A 24,716-nucleotide genomic window follows, 5' to 3' on the forward strand; every position below is an offset into this window, starting at 1 on the left:
GACTACATATTATCTTATTCCATTTATGCAAAGTGTCCAGAAAAGGCAAATTAGGAAATAAAACCAAAACTGATCAGTGGAAGTTCAGGGTCTGGGGAGTGGGAGGGAGGTGGTTATTGTCTGCAAAGGGCAATGAGGGAGCTTAATAGAGTCATGGATGCTTCTATATCCTGACCACGGTGACAGATCACACGATATATTATTTATATAATGTGTAAAGCACACTGAAATATACAATAAATGTATCCATTTTAAGCATATGTAAATTATAGCTCAATTAAGTTGGTTATCAAAAAAATATGCCCATTACCCCAAAACTATGGGAAAATCTGTATCTCCTTTACACTTACTTTTACCAAATGAGATCACACTATTTATGTAATTTTATAATAGCCTTTTATAACTTTTACTTGATATTAATTATAAAGTATTTTTCTATGTCATTAAGTATCTTTTTCAATTCTAAAACAGAAACATTTTAGTTTTTATTGGCTGTCACTTACAGGATCACGTCCAAGCTCCTGAGCGTCATTTTTAACATCATCTGATTTCTGCCTCTTTTCCAGCTCTATCACCTGGCATTTCTCATGCCTTAACTTTTTTTGGTCCAGCCCGGAACCACTTCTTCCCTACTTCTTCCCTTCAGGCTGTCTCCCTACGATGACTGTGAACAGTCTATATGACGCTAGCTGTCCCAGCTACCTGAATTTGCTTAGATAACATGTACTCATAAGTCTGAACAAACCTGATTTAAAATTGTTGATGGGACTAGACTGAATTCATTATAGATGGAACTCACCTTTTTCAGCTTTGTTTGGCTATTTGCAGAATGCCTGGCAAACAGCATTCAATGTTTGACAAATTCAATAAAAGAGAGGGCAGAAAGTCTTCCTTGACGTCTCCTTTACCTTTATTCTCTGTAGAGGGACAATAATTTTCCTACTAATTTTCTATTTAAATATTTCTTCACTTTATGTTTAACTGTTACTCAAATTCTTATGGTTGGACAATTACAACAGCCTCCATTTTTGACCTCACACAACTTACTTTTCTTTACAGTGACTTTTTCACATTAAATTTGGGAAACACATAAATATCAAAATAAGAAAATTATTATCTACTACCACCTAAAGACAGCCTTGTTAATAATTTATTTCTTCCAATATCTCTCACATGCATGTTTGAATAGGATGTTTGCATGTGTACAAATTATATCCACATTTTAATACGCATCATGTTGAATATCAAATAAACCAAGGTTTTTTCTTCTGAAGGTAACTAATTCAACCTATTCAAATTAGAAACAAATTCATAGTTTCCCTGTTCTCCCACAACTTTATACTTCATTATTAAATATATTATATTTTTACTTTTTCATTGCAGTACCTAGTACCTCCAGAAAAATGTTACTGCCAGAGGTGAGAGTCTGTTGATTGTCTTGTTTGTTCCAGCTTGAAAAGCAATGTAGGGGAAATTTCACCACTAGGCAAGATGTTCCCTATTGATTTGATGATATTATTATTTTTTATCAAGTTAACAAAATGTACCTGGCTTTCTTAGAATTTTCACCGCCAAAGGAAAGGTACTGAATTTTTTTTCAGGTATCTTTTCTGCATCATCAAGTTGATCATATGGTTTTCTCTTTTCATCTATTTGTGTAAGTTATTTAAAAATAATTACCAACATGAATCCTTTATAAGTTAAATTTAAACTTATTAATATGGCTTATCTGGCCTTCAGGATCTGGACTCCAACTTTAAGACTATATCCTAACTTTTACTCATTGTTGAACAAATATGCTAGACTTTCTCAGTCACTATGATCTTTGTACCCTTTGCCAATGGAATGGCTTTTCTTCTTTCTTGGACTTCCTGGTAAATTCGCAATCATTCTTCAAGATTCAGCAAGTTAACATTTTTTCTTCTAGATTTCTTCCTTCCTTCCAACATTGCCCCTTGAATCAGGTACATCTATCGCATGCTCTTGGTACCTTACTCATACTGCCACCATGGTACTTCTCATTAGACTGTAATTTATTCACTGTTCTTCCTCAGTGATAGCCTAACTCAACTTTCACCAGTTAATGCACATCTGGGTTGATTCCAGTTATTATCTGAATGCTATAAACAATATTTGTACCTAAGACTTTGTGTGGATATGTTTTCATTTTTCTCAGGTACATAACCAGAAGTAGAGTTGCTGGGTCATAATATATAGGTACATTAAGCTTTAGTAGATACTGCCAAACATTTTCCAAAGTGGTAGTACCAATTTATACTCTACCAGTAATGTAGGAGAGTTTGGCTGCTTCATATCTCACAAACATTTGATATTGCCAGTTGTTGTTGCTGTTGTTTTAAAGTCATTCTGGGGTCTATGTAGTGGTATCTCATTTTGTTTTAATGTGTATTGCTCTTTTAGGGATGATCTAAACACCTTTTCATACTTACTGACCATATGGATTTTTTCTTTCTGCGGCTGTTCAAGTCCTTTGCCCATTTAAGAAAACAAAAACTGAACAGTTTTCTTATTAATTTGTGAGAGTTCTTTTGGATTCGAGTTTTTGTCATATATATGTGTATATATCTATACACATATATATATCTCAATATCTCAAAATGAAATAATAAAATACTATTTCCTAGTCTCTTGGCTTGCATTTTTATTGGACTAAGCAAAAATTCGTTAAATGAAACCCAAGTGTTCAACCCTGGGTTGAACCATTAAAAGCACTTTAATGACAAAAAAACTTGTTCTGAGGTTATTAATACATACCCTAGAATTTCAAAGATTTCACCTTGATCTTAATATATGTTTTATTATCTGTCACATGATGTTTAGTGTTTGACACAAAAAATTACAGAAATATCTTAAGAGCTACAAAAACAGAGAACACTTCCTAATGTTGTAAGACATTCTTCCACTATATTCCTTGAGTTTTTTTACTTAAATTTTCATTTAAAAGTGATACAACTAAAGCAGGAAGTAACCTCTTCTTTTAAATACTGCATATTAAAATAACTGGAATTACGAATGCTAAAAAGCAAAACATTAGGCACTGGACATATAAGGAGCCTAGTTATTAGTCTTATGCCATTCACAAAACCTCACCTGACCTTTCAATATTCAGAAATATAATAAAACAGGAGGGTTGAATTAGGTGATTGCTAACATTTTTTCAGCTGTAAAATAAAGGCTGGGTAATAACAGACTTCTCTCAGCCATTCTTGCACATTGGATCTTTGTCCACTGTATGCACCTAAATAAAGAAAATACATTCTGTGCTCATCTGAAAAAAATGCCTCCTAAAGTACTTCATAGGCCTGTAGCTCTGAAAGTACTACTCTTCCCCAGAGTCCATTTTCTATCTAGTGTCTGGGTTCAATCAAACAGATTTACTTGATGGGCTTCCAGAATTACTAGTTTTCATAATAACAAAATAACTTAAAATCCTATAATGACAGAATTTTACCCCCCCAAAATAGGAGATAACTTATTTATATCTTTTTAAAACTTTCAATTTATTATTTTATTGAGAGAGAGAGAGAGAGAGAGAGAGAGAGAGAGAGAGAGAGAGAGAATCTTAAGCAGACTCCATGCTAAGTTAAATGCAGGGCTAGACACACAACCCTGGGATCATGACCTGAGCTGAAATCAAGAGTCAGATACTTAACTGACTGAGCCACCCAGGTGCCTGTAAAACCTTCAGTTTAAAAGATGTTTGCAAATATATTAACACTGAACATTAATGTCAACAAACAGTAGAAACTAGAACTTCAAAGTCATCATTTAACAAGAGAATGTCTCGCTGTACATTAAAATTCAATTATTTTGGACCTTCTATGGAGTTTATAAAGAGGAAAAACTTCAAAATATCTATAAGAAACAAATTTTATAAGTTAGGTATTTATGACACTTGATTATCAGACAGAATTTTATCTCATCAGTACTCATCTCAGTTTATAATGTATAATGCTTAAAATAAAACTATATATTTATTAACGTACTAAAACACTTCCCTTTAGTAACTTAAACAAGTATTTCTCTCACTACGTAAATATAATTTTATATATAAAACTAGCACTCCTTTTAATGAAACAGAGCTCTGACTCTGAAATATGTATTTTTTCAGAATAAAATGCATTTGGCAAATTTTTCCTAACACAATTATTAACATGATATCAGTAGTAATTAATTCAAACAAGCTTTATAGTCACATCAGTATTTTCCAATAATACTGACTTATTATCGCTAACAATTAGCTTGTATATGTCAAGAAGATGTTCAGAATACATACCTCTTGTGCAAGATCTTGTGCATTGGAGATAAGAGGGAAAGGAGGACTGGCCTTGTTCATGTGTACTGTGACAGCGTTGTGTATCTTAAATGCATTCTGGAAATCTTTATTTTGTACAAGTTGTAAAAGCAGTAAGATATCCTCCTGGCTCTGAGAATCTACCAAAGTATGTTGGATATGTTTAAGTGAAGAAAATAAGTCTTCCACTTCTAGTAGGAGAAGGAAAAGGTATCCAAAAATTAATTGTTTCTGTTTTAATTCAACATGTTTTAAGATAAACTTTCTTGAGCCAATAACAATTTCTCAAAACAAAAAACACAAGTTTTCAAAAAAACTCCTTGCATCTATTTTTGCGTTAATTCACTATCATTTTTAAGCAAAACTAAAAATTATACAACAAAACAGAATAACATTTTTTCAGAAGTGTTAAGTATAAAATACATACTTTAAAAATAAATGAGTAGGAATACAGATATGAATAAAGAAATTTAAAACCACCAATAGTCCCATCATCTAGAAACTTTTTTAACATCTTAAAGCATTTCTTTTTTTCATTTTACAGTACATTTTAATTATTTTCCTACATCACCAAATAGTTTCTTAAAAATCATTATATATAATTGCTTCACAATACTCTGTTACATGGCTAAACCATAATTTAAATTACCATTACACTAAAGTTGAGCTTTCAGGTTGCTTCCCTCTAATTTTTTGCTACTATACATAATAAGCATTTCAGTACATAACGATTGCTGAATAAAAATTTGTCTGAGATTCTGATGTTTTCTTAAAATAACTCCTAGAAACAGAATTAAGAGAGATTCTGACATTTTATTTTTTAATTTTTTATTTATTTCTGAGAGAGAGAGAGAGAGAGAGCATGAGCAGGGGAGGGTCAGAGAGAGAGGAGATACAGAATCCAAAACAGACTGCAGGCTCTGAGCAAGCTGTCAGCACAGAGTCCGACGCAGGGCTCAAACCCAAGAACCGTGAGATCATGACCTGAGCTGAAGTCGGACGCTTAACCGACTGAGCTACCCAGGCGTCCAGAGATTCTGACATCTTAAAAACTAAGGAGCTTTCCAGGGAAGTCTTACTAATTTAATTTACATCCCATTAGCAATATTTTCCCCAATATTCAACTTTACAGTTCTATATAATCAATCTATTTAATGGCAAGGGTAAGGTTTAGTTATATTTACTAGGCACTTCTTTGTGGTTCATAAAAAATAAAATAAATATATAAATAAATAAAACTCTTGTGAACATATCAAGTCTCCTAAAATTATATTGTAAGTTGTGGGTATGTGTATGTGTGCTCATGCCTGTTAGTGTGCATATGCAGCACATGTATTTTTCTCGGAGAGGGTTATCCCAAAATGGTTAAGAATCACAACTTGTCTCTTCCCTACTCCCCAACAGGTATATGTATGAATGTGTTTGTATATACTTTGTCACATGTGTTGGCAACAGTTTGTTAATTTTTTCATGTTAGCTGTATGTACCATAGCTTTTACTATAGAAAAATTTTCAGTTTCTATACTTACAAACTCCTCCTAGGTAATTAAATATCTGCCTCTATTTCTCTTGGCTTCTACTTTATAATTAACTTTGATCTGTCTGCAATTTATTTGGTAGAGACTTGAGGGGAATTTTAACTTCATTTCTTTTCTTCTAAGTGGTTAACAATTATTCTAACATCATTTACTGAAATAATCCTTCCTGTTCCACTGATTTATGATACCAACAAACTCTTACATATAATGGTCTGTTTCTAGTCCATTGGTCTATCAGAACCACAATATCTTATTATAGTAGCATTACAGTCTTTCCTCATATTAAGTACTTGCTTACTACTTTTTAAAAAATGTCTTAACCTTTCAAAATGAGCTACAAAATCATTTTTCAAGGTACTTCCCAGTGTCTTTCATTTCTCCAAAAAAGAAAAATCCTATTGAGATTCTGACTGAACTAAACCTGTATACGAGTCTGGGAAAAACTTATAGTGGATCCTACTTGTCTCATACTCAGTTACACGTGAAAAACCCTCTCAGCTTAAGTCTTTTTTGTTAGTTTTCTTCACGTAAGGTGTGCAGAAAAGCTACTGCTTCTTATACGTATTTTATAACCTACTACTTAACAGTTAAGGTTTTTCATAGGTTCAAAGAGTTCTTCAGCTGATTCTTGAGATTCCTTATCTTTCCCCCCAAAATCAAAACAGATTTAGTACTAATAAAATATACAGATATGCTCTGTAGTAATTTAAAATGCAGCAAATAGTGGGGGGATAAAACTGAAGAGTCAAAACTATCAATCAAATAGCCTAAGAAGCTGTGACCCAGATGGATAAACATCTAGAATTTAACCATAAGCTGAGATGGCATCCTTTTTTTTTTAATGTACATTTATTTTTGAGAGAGCAAGAGAGAGAGAGAGTGAGTGAGCTCGAGAAGGGAAGGGGCAGAGAGAAAGGGAGACACAGAAGCCAAAGCAGGATCTAGACTTTGAGCTGTCAGCAGTCTGATGTGGGGCTCAAAGCCATGAGTTGTGAAACCATGACCTAAGCTGAAGTTGGACACTTAACTGAGCTACTAGGGCACCCCTTTAAGATGGTATCTTTAACAGTAGACAGAAAAAATACAGACAGGGGGAATTAGATGTTGGTGAGAGCACAAACTTGGTTTTAAAGTGAATAAGTTCTGAAGAGCTATATGATGGCTATAGTCAATAATACTGTATTATGCACTTGAAATTTGCTGAGTAACTCTTAAACATTCTCATACCACACACATAGTAACTGAGGTGATGGATGTGTTAATTAACCATGGTAAATATTTCACAATGTATACAACAGATGATCAAATTATACAATATTTCACAATGTATACATCAAATTATCACATTATACGCTTTGAATAAATACAATTTTACTTGTCACATATACTTCAGTAAAGCGGGGGGTGGGGGAGAAAAAGGTTATGGAATGTCAGATTCCATCAAATTCAAAGAGGTTACCATGGAATTACTAACTGTATAAAGAATTTCTAAGAGTATAAAGAATTCAATAGGCTTAAACTATCTTTAGAGCAAAGAAGGAAAACATTTAAATACCTTAAAAGGAAAAAGAATTACAAAACCAACAAAGTAGTTAAAGTACTTGGCTACAATCTTAGGGAGACTATCTTAGATTTCATTGGGTAGATAATGAAATTCCTGTTTAAAATTTTAGTAACTATTTAAAAGAGCTCAGAATGGTTGTCCAGGCAATGAGAAAAATAAGGGCTTCAGATCTCACTGCTCACTGAAATCAATATGCAACAGCCCAGAAAATAACCATCTATTGTCTCTTCAACCCCAAGGATATTTAAACTTTTAAAGGAAAAGGAACTTTTGCATTAATCTCTCCTGTGTACCAAAGGCACCCAAAAGGATGCTACAATACGGACACTGTAAAAAACAAAAACGAAATCAAAATTAAAAACTCTACCTTATCTTCCAGCTATAATTAGGGTTGTTAATTTGTTATACCATACCGCCTTTCAGCCTTCCTTTTTTTTTTTTTAAACTCTGGGGCACCTGGGTGGCTCAGTCAGTTAAGTATCATGATCTCAGGTCACAATCTCACGGGCTCATGATCTCACGTCTCGGGACTCTGTGCTAACTCTGTGCTAACAGCTCTCAGCCTGGAGCCTGCTTTGGCTCTGTCACCCTCTCTGCCTCTCCTCCACTCTCACTGTCTCTCTCTCTCTTAAAAATAAACAAACATTTAAAAAAAAATCTTGATCTAACTGTATTGGTCACATAGTAAATATTTTGCAATCCATTATTTTCCAATATCTTTAGAATAAATTCCTAAGATAAAATTATTGATCAGATAATAACATTTAAAACTTTGATACATACTGACAAATTGCCCTCCAGACTGGTACTAATACTCCTAACCAGCAATGAGTGCCTATTCCTACAAACAGACCAGATTATAAAGATTATTAATTTTTTCATTGTTGGTGATATGGTTAGGAAAGAATATATTTCTTAGCCTAGTAGTGAGGTTGAATATATTTTCATAAGGCTAACAGTCATTTGTATTTCTTCTTTCATCTTTTTTCTGCTTATCTTTTGCCTATTTTTCATTAGAGGTTTTTTTTCCTTTTTTTTTTCCCCTTAATGACTGGAATTATACTATTATATAAATATCCTTAAAGTCTTATGCAGAACTGAATGTAGCTATCTTTTCTTGCTTTAACAGAACAGCTATTTTAATTGAGGATGTTTATGAGAATTACTAAAAGAATTTACAAATAGGTGTCCTGAATTCTACCTCAAACACAATGAGAATCTGTGGCTTCTTTAATGATATATTAAGTATAAATACAAATACATATATTTACATAATATATTTATATAAATATAAGTACATATAAATTTATTATAATGTACTCTCCTGGTTAAGAACCACAGACTTCAAGGCTTTATTAACATCAGTTACTATTATATTTTAAGACATGATATACTGGGTCTAAGGTAGTCAAACCTATTTTCTTCTATACTAAATAACCTTGATTGCTACACTGAGTTTTGTGTCTGTTTTTTATAATTATTTTATTGCTTCACTGGCAAATGGTTTGTTACTCTCTTCTTCTGTGGTAAATACAGCATATAATTCTCATATTTAGAATATTTTAAGTATAAAATAAGATATTATAGTCATATGCCATAAAGAAAAACTAGGGAAAGTAAAGTACCACAAACCAGGAATGGCTTAATGAGAGATGCAACTTAAGATCAATGACTTTATTTCAGGAGATCAGTTAACGGTTGAGACACTGCTCAGATAGGAAATAGGAAATTGTGTGGTTAGTCCAAAATGGATAGCGTTATCCATTATATTATTTGGATATCTATTTGGATAATCTTATGGGAGAACCTAAGATTCTTACCAATGCTAGAATTATTAAAAAATTTAACTAGGCCTGAAGCTCAAGATTATTAAACTAGCATCGAGACCAATTTAAACTTGTTATTTATCATTCTTTACAACTTCACTCATCTCTCTAAAATCCTAGTCACATTTTTGTTGTTTAGTAAAAACTGTCTTCACTGAAATTATCTTTTCTTAGGAACAATCTCTAGACTTACTACATTATGATTGTTGCTAGACTGAATTGAGATCACCTGAACTTAAGCTCAGCTTTTAAAATTAAACATAGTTAACCATTTTTGAAAACCTATATATATGTATTTGGCCCATATTAGTCATTACCACTAGTGAACAATAAGATACAGAGTATCAAATTATGTACATATACATTATTTTATCTAATCCTCGTAAAAACCCTTAGAAATACTTCCCAATTTAAAAACACAACCCCCAAACCAGAGACATATGTAGTTCAGATCAGATCTCTGGAGAATATAAAGCCATACACTAAAAAATGGCAGCCAGATGAAGAATCCATTTCTTCAAGTTCTTTTTAAGTTTTTCTTTATGTTTATTTATTTTGGAGAGAGAGACAGATGGGGGGGAGGGAGAGAGAGAGAGAGAGAGAGCGAGAGAGCGAGCGAGCACAAGTGGGGAAGGGGCAGAGAGAGACAGACACAGAATCTGAAGTAGGCTCCAGGCTCTGAGCTGTCGGCACAGAGCCCAACACAGAGCTCGAACTCACAGACTGCGAGATCATGACCAAACAAGGAGGCCCCATTTCTTCAATTTCTAAGGCAGTGCTTTTTCTGCCATACTAACGAAATAAAAAAGATAAGCTTCCCCCTACCCCGCCAAGATTCTAGGTCTTGATTATGTTGTTTATCTGCTTTGGAAAAACTGTCCTGAGATGTCTTTTTGCCCAATACAACAGCATGTAATGCACACAGGTCAGCATTTAGAGGACCTTATACATTCTAGCTTTCTTATCATGTATCTTTAGAAGGAATTTCCTCTAGTTAACTCTTTGTGCATGTTCATACATACAATGCATGTGTTTGAGATGCCCTACAAATGCTAGTTTTAGCATGCAGGTAGGCTGCTCAATGTACTCTTATCCTTCAGATCCAAGTGTTTCCATTAAAAATGTTTAATGAATAAGTAGAACATCTTAAATTAGCAGACACTCAGGGAATTTTTAAAACTTCATTAAATATATGTAGATTGACAAGAAGATATGGACTAAATAAACTATACACAGTTGAAACAAATGAATATTTAAGAGAAAATAATAAGTTATGGAAACTAATGATGAAATTGGTGGGGTTTTTTTTCCTTTTACAAGTTTATCAATTTAAAAGACATTAAAAATGATGCTGCGTCGGTCCAGTATGTTTTAAAATCACATAGAAAACACAAATACCTACAGCTTTAGGTTTTTTTTTAAACTTTTTTTTAAAGCTTTATTTATTTCTGAGAGAGACAGACAGACAGACAGACAGCGTGAGCAGGGGAGGGTCAGAGAGAGGAGATACAGAATTGGAAACAGGCTCCAGGCTTTTGAGCTAGCCACCAGCACAGAGCCCAACACAGGGCTCGAACCCACGAACAGTGTGATCGTGACCTGAGCCGAAGTTGAATGCTTAACCTACCGAGACACCCAGAAGCCCCCCTACAGCTTTAGTCTTAAAATACTGATCATGCTAAATGAAATGGGTTCATGGTCTTTACTCAGTTCTTTACTAGAAAATTCTCAACGGAATTTTGACAAAGTATCTTTTCTTTGATTTTAAAGATGATGTCTAATGAAAAACTTATTGTTGGTAACATCAACTCAGAGATTCTTACTTTGACACATATTCACATTTTAAGTCTCATATAAAAATTCTTAATTTCAAAGATCAGAATACTTAAATGTAGGTTAAAAAAACCCTTTGTTCCTATACTGTACATCTTTAAAAGCACTTTACAATTACATATCATTCAAGAACAGTCAATTTTCTATTGAATAAAGAAATGTTGCATTGTCTGATGGAAGTTATATCTGTTTACTTTACAGTAAATAAAAATCCATCTAAGTTCTTCAACATTCTGTACAATTCCAGAAGGAATTTAAAAAATTGAATTGGATAAAATTAAATCATTTCTGTCAAATATGTAACCTCTTCTGTAATTATCAAGGAAGATAAACAATAAAGAGAGGACAGAATCCAGAGAACAGAGACTCCCTTCCCCACTCCCATAAACAGAGAGACAGACAAAGGAGAAATACAAGGAGAAAGAGCCACATGGGCAGAGAAATAGATAAATGGACAATCAGAGGGTTAGTGAGAAAGAATAACACAGGTGCAGAGTGGGGAGTGGACAAAGAAGGGAATACTGCAGCAGAAAGATAACCACAATAAGGCAGGATAGAGGGAGGGCAGAAGGCAAAGGCAGGTATATGAAATCTGGCTTTGATGATAATTCTAGTTTGCTACAGCTTCCCTACAACAAAGTTCTTTATATCTAGTTTAAATTCTTTGTCCCACAGTTAGATCTATTTCTTCTCACTTGATGTTCAGTAGAAATTGTTTTAAGATCCCATCATGTTCTCTATAATGTTTCTTGTTAACACTTAAATCAATTATTTATGTTAAGAGAGGACATATTATCTAAAAGAAAAATTACATTTGGCATTGGAATACAATTAATCAGATAAATAAAAACATACACATAAATCACAAATTCACCCCCCGAAACCCTCTCCTTTCCCCTCAATCCTCTCCTAGTAGCCTAAATGTAAAAGAATGAAGATTTAAAATAGGCAACAGAAAGCAATTACCAAGAGTTACTCTATCTGAAATTCTATCTTTAAACACCCAAGACTCTAGGCAGCCATATGGGAGAATCTTTGGACTTTTAGGATAAACAATAAAATTACCCAAGGAAGCTAAGGAATCTCCATCTCTGGAGAACTTCGAAGTAATGGTGATAACCATCTACCCTGGATTAGCTTTGCTTATTTTTACTTATGCTATCATTTACCCCACATGAAACATAGTTTCACAGAGATCTATTCTAGCATTAAGATTCTTACATTTCATTGCTTAAATAATACAGATTATTTTAATCCTCAAAAATTTCTAGATTACAACCAACTTTTTTATTTTCTGAAACTTTTAAAGATTCCTTCTTTTTCTCCTAACCTGTAGTAACTGAATATTCAGATGAAGCCCTTAATATTTCTGAGTATGAGGAAATTGTATCAGCTCCAGTATATCTATTGTTGAATCAAAATTAGAACATTCATTCAGGAAATTTTTGCGTAAGTAGAGGCAGACTTTTTTGTTTTCAAATTTAAGAACATAAAATTCAGATCTTTGAATTTTGGTTGTCAGTGGACTAAGTCAAAATAATTTTTTTTCACGTTTATTTATTTAGAGAAAGAAAGAGAGAGCGTGCATGCAAGCAAGCAGGAAAGGGGCAGAGAGAGAGGGAGACACAGAATCAGAAGCGGACTTCAGGCTCCGAGCTGTCAGCAAAGAGCTCGACGATATGTGGCTCAAGCCCACGAGCAGAGTTCATAATCTGAGCTGAAGTTGGACACTTAATCGACAAAGACACCCAGAAGCCCCAGTCAAATTAATTTTTTAAATAATCAGAAACTCATGAAAGATCCTGAACAGTATTCACTAACAAATTGGGTTACAAACTGAAAACAAATACCAGTTAAGTATATAGGCCAAAGATAGTTAAGGGAGCACAGCAAAAATTTTAGCCCTAAATATGGTAAGACAATGAAAAACTGTCACTGAAGCCTCAGATCTGGGATGAGAATACCTGGGTCCTAGTTACTGCTAGATCACTTATTAGCTGCATTATATGCCACTGGACAACCTGCCTGAAGTCTATGGGCCTTCCTATAAAATGCGTGGGTTTGACTAGAATAGTATTTCTCAAACTTTTGTTGACAATCCATTAAAAAAGTGTATATATTTGATTGCAACCTAGGATATACATACTTATTTGAAATATAAGATTTACAAATACTTATGTATAATAGATTTTAATATTTTCTATTTTATTTTAATTCTTTAAAAAATTACTGATAGGTTGGCTAAAATTAAAAGACATATAATACAAACTGAAGCAAATATGTAGCTAAACTGGAACCCTCAACACACTGCTGGTGAGAATGTAAAACAGTGCAGATACTGTAGAAGATAAGGCAGTTCCTCAATAACTTAAACACAGAATTACCATATAACCCAGCAATTCCACTCCTAGGTATATACTCAAAAGAATTAAAACCAGGTGTTCAAACAAAAACTTGTATAGGAATATTCATAACAGTATTCACAACAGCCAAAAGGTGGAAACAACCCAAATGTTGCATCATCAGATGAATGGATAAACAAGATGTGGCATATATCCATACAATGGAATATTATTCAGCCATAAAAAGGAATTAAGTATTGAAAATACTGAAAATATGATGTTATGTAAAAATAAGCCAGTCACAAAAGGCCACATATTATATGACTGAGTTATAGGAAATGTCCAGAATAAACAAATCTATAGACAGAAAGTAGATTAAGTTCGTTGGGAGAAGAATAGGGAGTGACCACTAATGGGTACAGTTTCTTTTTGGGATTATGAAAACACTGAAATTATACAGTGGTGATGGTTGCACAATCTTGAGAATATACTAAAAACTCATGAATTACAGTTTAAAAGAGTGAATTTTATGGTATATGAGTATCTTAATAAATTTGTTATTTTAAAGAATAAAATGAAAATTTACCAGTTGAGATCCACAATTAATTTCATGGACTAGAAAATTAGAAGATCTTTCTGGTGGCTTCTTGTTCTTACAAGAGTAAAATTTTAGGGGGCGCCTGGGTGGCTTAGTCGGTTAAGCGTCCGACTTTCGCTTAGGTCATGATCTTGTGGTTCGTGGGTTCGAGCCCCGCGTTGGGCTCTGTGCTGACTGCCAACTCAGAGCCTGGAGCCTGTTTCAGAGTCTGTGACTCCCTCTCTCTCTGACCCTCCCCTGCTCATGCTGTCTCTTTCTCTCTCTCCTAGAAATAAATAAAGCATTAAAAATTTAAAAAAAAAAAAAGAGTTAAATTTTAGGAAGGCAAATCATAAGAGACTCTTAAATAAACCGAACAAACAAACTGAAGGTTGCTGGAGGGGAAGTAGATGCAGAGATGGGGTAAATGGGTGATGTGCATTAAGGAGGGTACCTGTTGGGATGATCACTGGGTGTTATATGTAAGTGATGAATTACTAGGTTCCACTCCTGAAACCATTACTACACTGTATGCTAACTAACTTGAATTAAAAAAAAAAAAGTTAAATTTTAGTCAAAACTACAATGTGCCTCATATATATTTACACTTTTTCACTTGGTCCCCAAGAAAATTCAGAAACTGGAGGCTCAGAAAAGTAACCTGTCTAGTGTCAACAGCAATTAAATGAAGATAAAAAGTATTTGAACTCTACATCTTCTTACAGATACCCCTTCCAATATTCAGTAATGTGCATTTTTGAACATATCATGACATAATGATGCAAGTCTTTTTAAGAAGAGAAAAAGCTAGGGGGGCCTGGGTGGCTCAGTTGGTTAAGTGACTAACTTAGGCTCAGGTCATGATCTCATGGTTCATGAGTTCAAGCATTGGGCTTTGTACTGACAGTTCAGAGTCTGAAGCCTGCTTCAGAGTCTGTGACTCTCTCTCTGCCCCTTCCCTGCTCATGCTATGTCTCTCTTTCTCTCTCAAAAATAAACAAACATGGGGGCACCTGGGTGGCTCAGTCAGCTGGGCATCCGACTTCGGCTCAGGTCATGATCTTGCGGTTTGTGGGTTCGAGCCCTGCGTCGGTCTCTGTGCTGTCAGCTCAGAGCAAGGAGCCTGTCTTCAGATTCTGTGTCTCCCTCTCTCTCTGACCCTCCCCTGCTCATGCTGTCTCTCTCTCTCAAAAATAAATAAAACATTTTTAAAAAATTAAGAAAAAATAAACATCAAAAAATTTTTAAAAGAGAAAAAGCTACAACTTATTAATTTTTAAAAAAGTTTTATTATTTATTTATTTATTTTGAGAGTGAGGAAGCGAGTGTGCATATGGGGGCAGGGAAGGGCAGAGAGGAAGAGAATCCCAAGCAGGCTCCATGCTGTCAATGTGGAGCCTGATATAGGGCTCAGTCCCACAAACCGTGAGATCATGACCTGAGCTGAAATCAAGAGTTGGACACTTAAATGACTGAGCCACCAAGATGTCCCAAAATTTATTACTAATTAATAGGTAAAATGAAGTTTTTGATGCATTGTGTCAAAGACTGGTAACAGTTAAATTATTTTTCAGTAGAATTATGCATATTTAACCAAAAATTACATGTCTATGCACATATCCTAATGAATTTTCTAATCTTTATGTTAGATTAGCTCTAATTTTAGCAATCTGAACAAATGAGAAAATTTTCAAATAAACCCAACATGTTAAAAAATTAAATCTAGCACCAATAAGTCTAATTACGTCACTCAAAGAAAAAAAAAGTTCCTCAAAGAATGGCTAAAAGAGGTTGGTAACATCTATAGCAGCTGAGCAAAAATTTCATAATAATTAGCTTCTCAGAAGTAGGCTGAACTCAAGGTTTATTGGCACTGGAAGTTTCTTGGTTGCCTTTAAATAAACGCTGCTTAAAGTCAATCTTTAAAAAAGCTTATCACAATCTAACAAAGTTCTAGTATATCCCATGGTCAGTCAGAAGTCAAATAACATCAGAAAGAAATGTAGAAGAGATATTTTACTTTGTAACACCAAATACAGGAATACTATTATTGGCTTCATAGCTGAATATTCAGAGATATGGCAAAAATATGCAGATACTAATCAAGACTGCTATTATTAACACCGTGAAATATTTTATTCATCCTAGTTTTCTGCCCCTTGGCATATTTTTTATCTTCACACTAACAACATCTGGTGTGAATCAAAAAGCCCCTCTTCACTAATTTCAAGGGTCTCCTTATTAAACACAAAACAGACAGCTCACCATGAGTGTGTCTGGGTGGGTGGGTGTGCCTTTCCTAAGGTCTCTTCATATGTGATAGATGACTTTATTCCCTTTTAATTTTCTACTGTATTTACCTGTCTACAACCTTGGCCCCAAATTACTTCTATGTGAATACAAAAACAAAAACAAAAAAACAGTGGCACCTGTAAACTATAGGTATCTGAAAATGAGTCTACTCTACTTCATCCTATACTAATCTGCTTTCTGTTATTTTCTCAGGATTTCTCTCACAAAGTAGTTTGTTTTGCTTATGAATGAGAACAATCAGATTTTATTTGTAGCAAAGCAAGTTTTAATAACTCATCCCAATCTTAAGGAAATCTTCCCTAATATATCTACTTTATTATAATATATAATACTAATATTGATCATTTATTTGAAATTAAATTCCCACATCACTATTTTCTAATTTTCAGTAAGATTCTAACTACTTTTAAGAAAATTCAGTTCATCCTTTCGGAATATTTTCTATCAATTCCATCACTGCACTTTTATTATTATACAGTGTCTAATTTATAAATCCTTTCATTAAAAACCACTTTCCAGACAATTAAATTATCAACTTTTCTAATCATGTTTTCAATTCTTAAAATAGTATTTTCTCTACTCACAGATAAATGATGATGTGCCACTGGAAACTGAGGGCTCCCTCTCAAGTAAATAAATTAGTTGTCCCATCCTTCCCGCATTTAAAACAAGGTAGCTGTTTCTGGCTGTGAAAAAGGCTTCTGAGAAGGTGCCTCCTGGCATGTGTTTATTAATCAAAATACTGGCAGGGAGACACATACAACTTTAAGGGAGTACTTCTGCTGTAGTCTTATGTGTTAGCAAATTATGTACACGAATAGTGTTTGGTACAAAGCTATTAATACACTTCATTTCAAAACAAAAAATTAAAACTTAGTATATTCGAAAATTGAAGCTTTGACTAATAGTAACTCTGTAACTTACACTAACTTTTCATGTTTCCTACAATTAACACATTTGTGTTGAGTCTATTAACATTAAATTTATTACTTATTTCTCAAAATATTAAATATTTTCTCCTACTTAGGAACTGAATCACTGGGCACCTGGGTGGCTCAAGCCGGTTAAGTGTCCGACTTCGGCTCAGGTCATGATCTCACAGACTGTGGGTTTGAGCTCCACATCAGGTTCTGTGCTGATGGCTAGTTCAGAGCCTGGAGCCTGTTTCGGATTCTGTGTCTCCTTTTCTCTCTGCCCCTCCCTTGTTCTCACTCTCTCTCTCTTCTCAAAAAAAAAAAACACAAGAAAACAACAAAAAAAAAGTTAAAAAAAAAAACCTGAATTAGATACTTGGTACTACATTTTTAACTACTTTAAAATATGTAAAACAGTCTTAAATTCAAGGACTGCACAAAGGCATTTTTGAAAACATAGTGCGCTGCAAATTCCAAGAAAATATAGCTGTCCTTTAATCTATACTTACAGCAAATTTAGCCAAGCAAGATATAAACAGAAATAGGAAAAAGCAAAAAAAAGGTTTCACTGAAGTGAATCTGGCTTAAGCATATTTTTTAAGTTTATTTATTTTTTGAGACAGAAACAGAGCACAAGCAGGGGAGAGATAGAGAAAGAGGGAGACACAGAATCCTAAATAGGCTCCTGGCTCTGAGCTGTCAGCACAGAGCTGGACATGGGGCTTGAATTCATAGGTCGTGAGATCATGACTTGAGCTGAAGTCAGACACTCAGCCAACTGTGCCACCCAGGCACCCCTGTATATGTCTCTTTACTGAGATTACATGAATATTACCTATTAGATGGACAATTATGCCTGATCTAAGTAAAGCAAATGGACAAATACATTAATCTTAAAGAAATTTAAACAAAAAAAGGAAAAATCAATCCAGGCTTAGGTTGGATATATTATAATGTAAATATTTTCCAAGTCATAGAGAATATTTACCAGAAGATTTTAATAAAGAACAATGGGAGTGGTGGGAGATGAGGTAGAGTAAGAGGTAATCGAGAATAAAACATTTTTACTCTAATGAAACTCTCTGGGGGAAAGGGCATAAAATTTCTTCAGGAAAAAAGGACATAAAATTTCTTCAGGTAAATAACGTATTTTGAAAATATGCAATTAAATAATTATAACACCTGAAGGCATTTACCAGACTCACTATCACTGAACACTATCTCTGATTTCTTAAAACACAGAGAGGCATGCACATTGCTTCCTGTCAAGAAATGTGGCTCCTTAATAAATTTATAAGAAAGAAAAGAAAATGATGTGATATAGTAGAAACTGTTTCAGACTTAGAACACAGACTTTGTGAGGAACCAATCTAGTCAATGTGTATGGTACCTTTGGGGAAATTAGAAAAAGGTATTCCATTCCTGGTAGCCAGAGTTCTAGTTCAATGAGTGAAGAACAGGCTGAACACCATTCTTCACCCAAGCTCTTTATTTTTTGCAGTACACCAACTACATATCTAGATCAAGCAAATTCAACCTTAGCTCTACCACTTAATAGCTTAGAATCTTGAACAAAGAGTTAACCAAGTTTCAATTTCTTTACTTCCAAAATGCAGATTACAAAGTCTTATTAACAGGATTATTCTGAATATCATATAGGATGGTATTTGCTCTACTACAGAGCACAGAGCTCAACAGATACTTAAATTTTTTTTTAATGTTTCTTATTTATTTCTGAGAGAGAGAGAGAGAGAGAGAGAGAGAGAGAGACAGTCAGTATGAGCAGGGAAGGGTCAGAGAAGAGAGGAAGACACAGAATCTGAAACAGGCTCCAGGCTCTGAGCTAGCTGTTAGCACACAGCCCGACATGGGGCTCAAACCCACGAACCGTGAGATCATGACCTGAGCCGAAGTCGGATGCTTAACCGACTGAGCCACCCAGGCGCCCCTCAACAGATACTTAAATGGATGGCAGAACCACAAAGAAAACTTCCTGAAGTATCTCTATTTTCACATCTATAAATAATAAACCGCCAAGAAACAGAATACTTAATCTCAGTTAACATGGTTTTAAAGGAACACAAATTAATGTATACCTCTAACACCAGTTCACTGATCATTCTTGTGGATGTGCAGGAAGGGAGGACAATAAGTTCAATGATCACATACTCTGTTTGAAAACATACATCTGATGTCAGTCTCTCTTGTAGATTCAGAATGCCTATCAGTGCTCTAAAGGATCTAAAGTCCTGTAATAAGAGGTTTAATTTATTTAGCCCACTGTTCTTAAAAAATTATTTGATCACAGAATTCTTTTTTGTTTATCTCTAGTAATATCTCATGGCACTAGTTTTTTGGTTTTTTCACAGAATGGAATTTGGAAATTCTGAGGCATGTTTTGTGTGTATGATGCCATACAAACAGTTCCAGTTCTTCTTATGGGCAGTCATTAGAGAAAATCAAATAGATTGTAAGATACAGATGTTAATTTCATTACTATTTTACAAACTATAAGGAAATCAGAAATTCAAAATCTGAAAACTGCTTTTCAGTAATTTTGATATAAAAGTTTGGATTTGAAATAAAAGGTGAATTTTAAGGCTATGTTAGGCTGTATGTAGAAATTTTTAATTCAAAGATTATATCTAAAAACCATGTTGTAGTGACTCAATTTTTAAGCCGTATGCTTCAGCTCTATGTAACTAAAAGTAAACAGTGATAGTTATATGGCCTTTCCAAGAAAGAACTTATGTTGGTCTGAATTCAAGTTGCTATTACTTAAAATTCTTTTATACCCCTTTCTTCCTGTACACATTTATGTTAAGGCAAAAGAAACAAAAGTAAAACATTTTCCGTAATTCTGCGTATTACTTACCTAAAATTTTCACAGCATAATGAGGACTTTCTAAGACAATTCCTTCCTCTGTATCAAATATAGGGTTATCTATTCCAGTCTTTGGAGGAATCTGGGCTAGTTTCTTAAGTCTCATAGAAGAATTAAGGTCAAGTTCTTGTTTTTTCCCTTCTTCCTCTCGCCTACGCCTCATGTCTTCCTGTTGTTGCCGAATACGCTCCAATTGTGCACTTCGACGTACTGGCATCATCCTGGTGCCCAAATCTCCGGGGCAGTCAACAGCCATCTCTCGATGCTTCTGATGTTCCTCTGGTGATGCAAGATCAACATTTTTTACTTCGCTGTCTGATTCCTCAGTAACATGCCCATTCATATGGGATGTTGTCATGGTTATCTATAAAAACCTGTACCACTTTATAAATCAATTTCTCCTATAAAGCCAATCTCTTGATTCTGTAGTATAAAATCCATGTTACTTCAAAAAAAAAACAAAAAACAAAAAACTTCTCACATAATAATGCTATGAAATGTATCCATGAAGGAAATCTAAGGGGAAAGATGAGGGGAAAAAAGTATAAGAATTACAATATAAAAACATTTTACACTGCTCACTTCTAATCTATGCACAATACAGTAACTCATAAGTGTACATTATTTGGCTATACATTATTAAGTACTTTCATTTTACAGATAATGCTGAGGAAATCAAAATATTAAAAGAAAATCCTCTCCCAAGAATTTGAAGCATACTTTTTATAGCTGAGAAAAATCATGTATTGAAAGTTTAGCAAAGCGAGAAAGTAAGAAAGTTTTAGGTACTAGTCTAGTAGAGAATAGGTTGCTTAAGGTATAAAGATATTTTAGTCATCTTTGTATAGCTGCTTCAACACAGTAATTTATCCTCAATTAATGCTTAAGATTGAAATAACTTCCTAGTTAACTGTTAAAGAAACTGGCATATAGCAAGCCATCCTGGTGGCTCACTTGAGATTAAGGCAGTATTATGGAGGACAATTTACTTTTAGGAGTTTATGAGATGCAGGAGATACCTAATGAAAAAGAAATGTTTAATTAGCAGTTAAGGCATCTATAGGATAAAACCATATGTGGGTTTATCAGTCTTTAAAACCAGTCACATTAAAAAAAGAATTAAAAGTTAATTTTTTACAAGGATTCATAGAGAAAAAAATAGTATCTGTCACCACTTGAAAAAAAAATTTAAAGTTACAGTGTACAGCAAATAAGAATATATAGGGCTTTGGGGCACCTGGGTGCTCGGCTGAGCATCCGACTTCGGCTCAGGTCATGACCTCACCATTCATGGGTTCGAGCCCCACATCAGGCTCTTTGCTGACAGCATGGAGCCTGGAGCCTGCTTTGCATTATGTCTCCCTCTCTCTCTGTTCCACCCACTCGCACACTCAGATCTCTCTCAAAAATAAATATTTTAAAAAAATTTTAAATACACACACACACATATATATATATAGGACTTAGAGACCAGAAAACTGAATTTTAATTCTGGCTCTGCCACTTCCTCTAACTCAATGATTTAAGGCTAGTCATTCTCTCTCTGAACCTCAGATTCCTTTGGAAAATGTATTCACAGGATTATTCTGAGTTGTAAATGAGATAGTATATGCAAGTTTTAAAACTAAAGTACATATATACACATTAATTCTTAGCTTTAATTTGATTCTCTAATTTTAAAAATCCTTCAACATATTTTTTTTTATTTTTAGAGAGAGAGAGCAGGAACTGGGGAAAGGAGCAGAAGGAGAAAGAGAATCTTAAGCAAACTCCATGCTCAGTGTAGAGACTGATGCAGGGCTTGATCTCATAACCTGGGCTGCAATCAAGAGTTCGACACTCAACTGACTGAGTCACCTAGGCAACCCTCCTTCAACATATTTTAGACAAGAAAAATATTTTATGGATGACACTGGCTTTTTATCAAGCTATTTCCTAGGCATAAATAGGCAGATTGTTTACATATGTGTAAACCCACACATTAAATCTAATTAGTCTTGTCTGCTCAAGACTTTAAAAATATTTACAATAATAAACTCACTACCTCCTTGAGTTGAGCATCATTTCAGTAAACAGGTTGGTTAGAGCACATGCTGACTCAGCAAAAGCTGAGTTTTTCAGATAATATTCTTAAATGCCAGCCAATCTTTCCTCAAACATCTTGTCACAGACTTCTTAAACCTACCTAGACTATGAGAAAAACCACTAGACCAACAAGCAGAACAGATGCAAGCTACATAAGTCACCAGAATTACATTTTCACGAGAATTCTGGTAGACTTTTCTGTCTTGTATCCAAATTTTAACTTCTCTCTTTATAACTATGTGACTTACACATAAATACCTTACTTATAATTAGATTGCCTTCTTTTTTGTTAAAATGAGAACTATCAAAATTACGTTAGGCTGTTTTTTTAAAATTTATTTATTTTGAGACAGAAGGCGTGAGCAGGGCAGAGGCAAAAAGAAAGGGAAAGAATCCCAAGCAGACTCCATACTCTGTGTGGAGCCCAAAGTAGGGATCAAACCCATAAATCAGGAGATCATGACCAAGACAAAATCAAGAATCAGACACTTAGTTGATTGATCTACCCAGGCACCCCACGTTAGGCTATTCTTACATTTTATATATTGACTATATGTAATGTAAATTCAGCTTATATAAGTTCTCATTATACCTAAGCAGAAACTTATGTGAGAGTTACTATAGTGATATACTTAATTTTGATTTTAAAAATCTAGGGGTATACATACTTCCAGAAAATTAAAAGTCTGAACTCTTCCTCTAATATTTACTAGATATTAAAAATCAAATTTAATAATGTACTTTTTGCCTTTAATGCTATTCTACAAAATTATGATCTGAAATTAAAATTCTCAGTGTAAAAACTATAAGGCTGTATCCATATTCACTGTATTAGATCATCGGGGAGGGGGAGATTATAGCTGATGCAAGAGGGACTGGGCCAGGTGACCTGGGTCAGAGTTTTGATGCTTGGACTTTATTATACTGGTCTTTCTTGATCTAATCTTTTGCCCTCAGAAAAATTTCTGCAACCTGATATTAATCCGTTCAAAATTCCATTTTGGTCATTTCCCTTAGAGTGTTCAGTCTCCTGGGATAGAGAGTAAAGAAAATGAATGATTATTCTTCCCCAGTTAGTTTCTCCTCATTAGAGTCTTAAATTCATTAAAGACAGAAGTCTGGTCTTATTTTTATACTCCCTAGTGCCTAACACAATGCATATCATAAAGAGAATGCCCAGTAAATATCTGTTCAAGTAAGAATGTCAGAAATTCAGAGGACTACACAGACCACAGACTCTAAAACTTAGTATGTGGTAAGGAGTCACAGTAAACACTCAAAATATAAGGATATATTGCTTTGAGCAACATTTCAAAGAACAAAAAACTGGCCAGATAGAAGAGTGTGTTCCAGGGGTGCCTGTGTGGCTCAGTCAGTTGAGCGCCCGACTTCAGCTCAGGTCATGATCTCGTGGTTTGCAGGTTCAAGCCCTGAGTCAGGTTCTGTGCTCAGAGCTTGAAGCCTGCTTCTGATTCCAGGTCTCCCTCTCCCTCTCCTCTGATTATGCGTGCACACTCTCTCTCTCTCTCTCTCTCTCAGAAATAAATAAAACGTTTAAAAAAACCATTTTAAAAAGAAGAGTCTGTTCCAAGCAGGGAATCACATGACCAAAAAGAATGAAGAGTATGAAAATATGGCACTTTCAGAAAACAGAATAGAATACAATAGTATGGATGTGACAATGAGAGCTTATCATACATGAGTAATGATAAAACTGCAAAGGCAACCATGGGGCCAGACTGAGAGAATTTAAGAGCTAAAGACTTTAATCTTTGTCCTTAAAGTTGTAAGAACTATTACAGAATTTAAAGCAGAGCTGAAATGATCACATTCACTCTTCCAGAAATATCACTCTGGTAAAAGTGTACAAGACTGAAGGGTGGTAATGAGACCAGTTTGAAGGCAACTGTAAGAAATGGGGTACTGAACTAAGACAGTGAAGAAAGAAGAAAAGTTACATTGAAAAAATATAGGTTACAGAATTACTAAAGCTTGGTGTCTTTATTTCATATAGCCAAAAGAATCAAGAAAGAGGAAGAGGAGAAGAAGGAAGCAGTAGTAGTAGTAGTAGTAGTAGTAGTAACAATTACAAATTTATTTACTGAGCACTTACAGAGAATATTGCAAACACTTTGCACAGTATTCACTTATTTAATCCTCGTTACTATTCTAAATATAGTTCCAAATATGCCCGTTTTGCAGATGAGGAAGTAGGTCTTCATGATAAAATGGAGAAATAAAAAAGAGGCCATATGAACAAAAAGTCAGGAAGATAAAACATATGGGGAAAAGTACAAATAAGGCTAGGTGAACTAAAGCAGCTTGTACAAGAGAATAGTGGCTAGAAAGTCTGCTGGGGTCCAACTTTAAGGAAGGTCTTAAATATAAGTCCTTAATTCTCAAAACAGTAAGAAAGCCATCAAAGATTTAGAAAAGAGTGATTCGTACATAAACTTAAATGAGCATTTATTCTTGGCTAGGTACTACAGTTATAGAGATAGGATCCCTGCCTATTAGTCTAGCTA

The 24,716-nt window shown here is 34.3% G+C and overlaps 1 protein-coding gene across 6 annotated transcripts in view; it reads right to left on the reverse strand.

The window, feature by feature from the left end:
- MPP5 (membrane palmitoylated protein 5) overlaps window positions 1–24,716 on the reverse strand; it is a 92,597-nt gene that overhangs the window by 34,378 nt on the left and 33,503 nt on the right. For 3 of the 6 annotated variants that reach the window (XM_039240726.1, XM_039240725.1, XM_039240727.1), the window contains exons 2-3: window positions 20,098–20,622; window positions 4,298–4,506 (exon numbers count right to left, since the gene is read on the reverse strand). In XM_039240726.1, the coding sequence (XP_039096657.1) occupies window positions 4,298–4,506; window positions 20,098–20,464 (576 nt within the window). In that variant the 5' untranslated portion in view covers window positions 20,465–20,622. The remainder of the gene's footprint in view (window positions 1–4,297; window positions 4,507–20,097; window positions 20,623–24,716) is intronic. The other 3 variants (XM_039240728.1, XM_039240730.1, XM_039240729.1) reach the window with 1 other exon arrangement.

This window comes from Hyaena hyaena, unplaced genomic scaffold, assembly GCF_003009895.1.
Source record: "Hyaena hyaena isolate Hyena2069 unplaced genomic scaffold, ASM300989v1 scaffold_179, whole genome shotgun sequence".
Taxonomy (NCBI): Eukaryota; Metazoa; Chordata; class Mammalia; order Carnivora; family Hyaenidae; genus Hyaena; species Hyaena hyaena.